This window comes from Lolium perenne, chromosome 3 (genome assembly GCF_019359855.2).
Source record: "Lolium perenne isolate Kyuss_39 chromosome 3, Kyuss_2.0, whole genome shotgun sequence".
Classification (NCBI taxonomy): Eukaryota; Viridiplantae; Streptophyta; class Magnoliopsida; order Poales; family Poaceae; genus Lolium; species Lolium perenne.
The window spans coordinates 287,007,942-287,014,087 of NC_067246.2; the positions used below are offsets into that span (position 1 = coordinate 287,007,942).

The window sequence follows — 6,146 nt, forward strand, 5'->3', positions numbered from 1 at the left end:
CAGAGGATGAATGTGTGGATGACTTACATCAACCTCTACCCGAGAACGGCATGTAGTCCGCGAGGAGGTAGCGTAGGCTGCCGGAGGGGAGGGTAGCCTTGATCTGCGTGAAGTTCCTCCGAGGCTTGAAACCCCTGACAAGGCGGCAGACGTCCATGCGGCCGGCCGGACCCCGCCAAAGCATCATCGCCACCTCGTCGACCGGCTCGGTCATAGGGTCCTCCACCTCCGGATGGAGCTTGGCGTACTCCTCGCAAAGATCTTTCCTTGTTCTCTTTGGCCTTGCCGTAGTACATCTCAGGCGCGGGCCGAGGCTCGTTCGGACCGGGCGTCACCAGCTTCATGTGCGTCCACGCTTCCATCTCACCAAGTTCCCTCCCGAGCTTCTTCCCCGCATCACAAAACAAATGTTATGCATATCATCGAAAATCAAAAAATGCAGCTTGTTCCATTTTTATATGTACTCGTACGCTCCCGATAGCGATCGGTGCTGCTGCTCCCGCAGTGTGTGTTCCCCGAGAACCACGGTTGGCCTTGTTCCGGTCGCTCACGGCCTTGAAATCGGGGTTTTCGCCGACCCAATTCTTGACCAACTCCATGAAGGCGGCCCTCTTATTATTATCAGCCCAATGTGGTACAACCCGCAAAATCAAAACTCATTTGAAGAACAAACAATATAGTTGCAAGTTAGCCGCGGTACATAGAATCGCATTGACAATTACTTACCGACATGAAGTCATCTATCGTCATAGCCGGGCGAGTCCTCGCACAATCTCAGGCTTTGTGTACCTTACGCCCTGCTCAAAGCATAGAAGTGGCCGATGCACGTGATCCTCTCGGTTGTACCACTGCTGCCGTGTCAACTTCCGACACATGTTACGGAGCACCACGTCCGCCCTATCCTTATGCTCAGTCGCCACCCTATAATTGCGCTGCAATCAAGCATAACAGAAAGTGTGAGAGGCATGAGTTATCACGGTGGGGTTATCAACTACATATGAACGAAACCCAAAGAGTATGCATTACGTACCCAAAACTTCTTGATCACGGCGTCGGCGGCGGAAGCAAAGCCAGGGTAAGGCGCTATCTCATAGTCTTCCCAAGTGTAGGCTAGCTTGGACTCGCCCCCAAGGACCGGAGTGTACATCCCCGGCCAGTACTTCCTAATAGCAGCTCCAATCAGACTCCCTGGCACGCGGACATTCTTCCCCGTGTATGTGAAATTCCTGCACAATTATCAAACATAAGAAAATGCTAAGTGTCATAACGAAAATGAAATCACCTTACTACTTACTCTATCTTTCCTGGGACAAGGAGCCACTTCTCATCCTCCGTAGCAGGTTCCTTACTCTCATCGGGAACCTGCGCTTCCCCACGAATCCGCAACTTCTTCGGAGCCATCTCCGTCGAAGCCTCCTCGTCCCTAGACTCCTCCTCCTCCTCCCTAGTGTCCTCCTCCTCCTCCCTAGTGTCCTCCTCCTCGTCCAGCCGACCGTGAAGCCACCGAGCCGTGGCGAGGGAATGTCAGCTAGAAGGAGCTGTGCATTCCCCCCTCGTCCTCCAGCTCGTCCTCCCCCTCGTCCTCCAGCTCGTCCTCCCCCTCGTCCTCCCCCTCGTCCTCCCCCTCGTCCTCCCCATCCTCCGTCTGCGTCTTCGTAACGCCGGGTGGGAATAATGGGTCTTGCACTCCGTCTGGAAGCACCCGGCCCTGGCTTCCGCTGATGCATCTGATCAAGCAAGGAGCTCGATGATGCCTTCCGTCCGCTCATATTGGGCAATTACCTGCATAAGAAAAAGAGAAAATAATTAATAAGCATGTTGAAAATTAATAAGCATAATGACAAATATAGGTACTAAGCATAATGAAAAATGTAGGTATTAAGCATAATGACAAATGTATGTATTAAGCATAATGCTAATGTAGGTACTAAGCATAATGACAAATGTATGTATTAAGCATAATGATAATGTAGGTACTAAGCATAATGACAAATGTATGTATTAAGCATAATGATAATGTAGGTACTAAGCATAAAAGACCCTCACCATTCATCACCACTCTCCTCTCTAGGCATTGGGTTCTCAGCCTCACTATCAAAATCAGTATCATATGAGTATTCATGGTCGGCATTGGGTTCCGGTTGAGTCTCGACAATGTTGTCTTTGCTCGCATGGCGCTTGGTGAGCATAGCTATGTCCTTCAGGTCCACCACGGTCTCACCACGCATTTGTACATCGTTGTGGAGATCCTGAAGACCTATGTCTATTTGAAGAGCCCCGAACTGCTCTTCCTCTTGATAGAAAATTCCCTCATATGTTACCGGGTCAATGTTGTTGTAATCGTCCTCGGAGGGGATGGGTAGCTTACCATGTGGCGATACCTGGAACACGACTTCCCAGCCCATGAGTTCCTCATTCTGACATGGGTAGGACAAATAATAAACTTTCTTGGTTTGGTGAGCCACAACATAGACGTCGGATCCGCTGTAGGTGGTTGTAGGCCTAACTTCAACTAAACCAATGGAAGGGGTGCTTCTCATTCCACCGTGTGGGTCAAACCAATGGCATTTGAACACAAAGAGCTTGAGTTCTATGTTTGCGTTGTTGAACGTCAACTCGTATACCTTTTGTAACCTTCCATAGTAATCAAGATCATCGGCTCCGCGGGTGTAGACCCCAGTATTTATTGTTTTTGCATTAGGCCGGTTCTTCGGTGAAACTCCGTATGGAAGCGATACCCATTTACATCATACTTCTCATGCGTATGGACTCTACGGTTAAAACCCCGGGAAACGCATCTCAACTCATCTCATCATCTCAACGTTGGGATCAGCTCCCTACAAGTTCAGTTCAGATTATTTTGTGCATTAGTTACGTGTAATAAGACAAGTCACGGATTGCAAAGTAAGAGGAACATTTGAGAAATTACTTTTTCATGGAACCAGTTCACGAAGCTTTTATTTAAGGGCGGGGCACCCTCTTTCGTAAGAGTGTACCACTGCGTGGGAGTGGGACCATTTCTTCACGACCACATTTCATCATGGAATTGGCTGAAAGGAGAAAATACGTATTAGACCAAAACCAAGTTACTGGTTGCAAAGTAATTGGTTCATCATTTTACCTCATGAAATCGACCACTTCCTCCATGTTCATAAGCACGTAAAGCATTATGCAATCCTTCTCTTCTGGCGAAATGTTCTCCACTTTTGAGGCACCGGCCTTGCCACCGGGATATTTGAAGAGCAAGAGCTTTGGGTCACGGTTGGGCTCATCGGAATTGTACCGAGCGACCGGGTTATGCTTAGTGGGCACATCATTGGCATAGTACATTGTCGTGGCGTGCCATCTCATGGAGGAGAGTTGCCTCAGCTATGCATGCTTCAATCTTATTTTTGTTTCCACATTTGTACCGAATATATTTGAACTCCCTCTCAATACAAAACTGCCAACGATACTGCACCGGTCCCCCCAAGAGTGCCTCGTTGGCGAGATGCACGATGAGATGTAACATCGGAGTGAAGAAGCCTGGGGGGAATATCATCTCTAACTTGCATAGCATGTCCGGCACTTGCTGCTGCAGCTTCTCAATCACCTCGGTACATATCTGCTTAGCACAGCACCGTGCGGAAAAAATGGCTCACCTCCGCAAGCACTCGCCAGACATGATCGGGGAGATACCCTCGAAGCATCACCGGCATCAGCCGCTCAATCCATATATGATAGTCGTGACTCTTGAGCCCGTTTATTTTTCCTGTAGCAAGATTGACTCCCTTACTCATATTCGAACAATAACCATCAGGGAACATCACGTCATATTTGAGCCACGTAAATGCCTCCTTCTTGTCGGCGCTATCAAGACAGGTACTTGGCATGCGGCTTTAACCAACCTTTTCGATTGCCCTCGGGAGGCTGCATGTGTAGAGCCACCCTGTCACATATCTCCTCAATATCGACTCTAGCTGAAACATTATCCCTTGACTTGCCCGGTATGTTGCAAGGTGTTAAGGAATGCCTCCCCACAATTCTTTTCGGTGTGCATCATATCGATATTATGGGGAAGTTCAAGGTCCTTGTAATACTCGAGCTCATTATGCCCGCTATGTGAGTCCAGTTGTGCGTTTTACCATATCCCTCAAATTGATGGCCGGGTTCCTTACTAGGCCGGAGAGCACGTAGCTCAAAGCATCAACAGTTGCACCATTGAACTTTGGTATTTCTTTATGTTCAAGCACAACTACGCCTTTCGTGAAGTTTTTCTTGTCGATCTGAACCGATGCCCTGGATCGAGGAACTTGCGGTGTTTGTCAAAGGCAACATATTTGTGTCCAGCTTTTAGGTGCCTGAATTCTAGTTCGTGCCTGCACATCGGGCATGGAAACTTACCAGCTGTACTATGCCCACAGAATAGGGCGTACCTGGGTAGGTCATGCATCGAATAGTGGAACCAAACTTTCATGATGAAGTTTCTCTTTGATGCTCGGTCGTATGTCAATGTACCGTGATGCCACGAGTGGTGCAAATCATCCACAAGTGGTTGCATTAAGACACTCAATTTCTTCCCTGGATATTCAGGCCCTGGAAGGATCATCGACAAGAATATGTTCTTCCTTTGCATTACGACTCCGGGAGGGAGATTGAGCGGAATAACAAACACGGGCCAGCAAATGTACGCGGCGGTCGACATACCATATGGGTTGAATCCATCGGTTGCTATCGCAATTCTAACATTCCGAGCCTCACTTGCCTCATTTGGGTGCTTTTGATCGAAGCGCTTCCATGATTGACCATCGATGGATGTACCATGGGTACCCGTTTCTTCTCGTCTTGCAATCTTATCCCGGTCTTATGCCATGTCATCTCGCTTGGCAGTCTCCTCGAACATGTAAAGCCGCTGGATTCTTTTGATGAATGGGAGATAACGAAGAATCTTTATGGCTACTTTTGTCCGCCTCTTCGACCATTGCCTACATCTACCTCATGATACCTAGAGTGACCACACTTGGCACAAGATTTGTCATCCGCATAGTCTTTCCAAAACAAAAGGCAAAGTTTTGGACAGACATCATATGTTACATAATCCATTTTCAATGCTTTCAAGATTTTCTTCGTTTCGTACATGGTCTTGGGCAAGCAATGACCTTCAGTGCAACATGTTACCTACTGTGCTCGTAGTCTTTTCAAAGGATGCTCGAGTACTCTCAAACATGCACTTGTCGGCTAGCAACCGCGTGATGCCATCAAGTTGAGACATTTTTGCACCCGGGTATAGAGGCCTCCTAGCTGAGGCCATCATATCAATGAAGGCCCTCGCGGTTGGCTCAGGTTCCTCCTCCGGAAGTTCCTCCGGTTGTGGCGGTCCCTCCGGTTCAGGCGGTTCCTCCGGTTCAGACTGTTCGTCCCATGGTAACTCGGCATGTCGGCATCCCGAAGATCATCTAGCAAGTTTAAGATGCCATCGTTCTCATTGCCATCGATCCGCTGCCGCATCACCTCACCTCTATCACGTTCGTGCCGAGAAAAGTCGACCGGCGGGTCGTAGTCACGCATATACCCATTCCACCAAAGGTGTTTAGTCATCTCTAGAATATCCTTAGGATGACGCCTCCCGCAGACATTGCAAGGGCAACGGGGACGAACAATCCCCTTCGAACCACGAGCTAACTCCTTCACTAACAAATCGGTCTTCCATTTCCATTCATCCGTCACTTGAGTCGAACTAACACGGCCACCGTACATCCACTCATTATCAGCCATCCCGCTTTATTGCGTGACAAACAACAAATAGTAGCATGAAATTGAATGCATCATATTTTTATTTTTCTACCGGCGAAAACGCGTGCATCAACCTACATCTCTACTAGGTGGGCTCCTAGCAGCCCGGACCACGTAGTTGGGTACGTTCTCCACGTTCTGCTGGGTGCGACAGAATTTCGACAACACCTCCCCGCTGCTCTCCCGATACACGTCTCGGCAAAAAGCCGAGAGGATGTGCATCCGGAGAACAACAGGGGAGGCGCTGACGAAATCCTGTCTCGCACCCGAGCAGAACATGGAAAACGTGCCCAACTACGTGGTCCGCGATCGTCCCGTAAATGCCACAAGCGTTACGGTTCAAAATATGCTGACCACTAATGCATATTTATCCG

The 6,146-nt window shown here is 48.7% G+C and overlaps 1 protein-coding gene across 1 annotated transcript; it reads right to left on the reverse strand.

The window, feature by feature from the left end:
* Positions 1-746: 746 nt before the first annotated feature.
* On the reverse strand, positions 747-1,443 carry LOC139838205 (uncharacterized). Its single transcript, XM_071827583.1, has 3 exons — positions 1,295-1,443; positions 1,031-1,226; positions 747-932 (listed from the first exon to the last, which is right to left on the reverse strand). The coding sequence occupies exons 1-3, from the start codon at positions 1,399-1,401 to the stop codon at positions 747-749; spliced, it is 489 nt and encodes a 162-aa protein (XP_071683684.1). The 5' UTR covers positions 1,402-1,443.
* Positions 1,444-6,146: the final 4,703 nt, after the last annotated feature.

Coding starts and splice junctions, on each gene's coding strand:
- LOC139838205 (XM_071827583.1), bottom strand. CDS start 1,401: ATGGCTCCGAAGAAGTTGCGGATTCGTGGGGAAGCGCAGGTTCCCGAT. Junction 1,227..1,294: donor CTTGTCCCAGGAAAGATAGA/GTAAGTAGTAAG, acceptor ATAATTGTGCAG/GAATTTCACATACACGGGGA. Junction 933..1,030: donor CCGTGATCAAGAAGTTTTGG/GTACGTAATGCA, acceptor GCTTGATTGCAG/CGCAATTATAGGGTGGCGAC.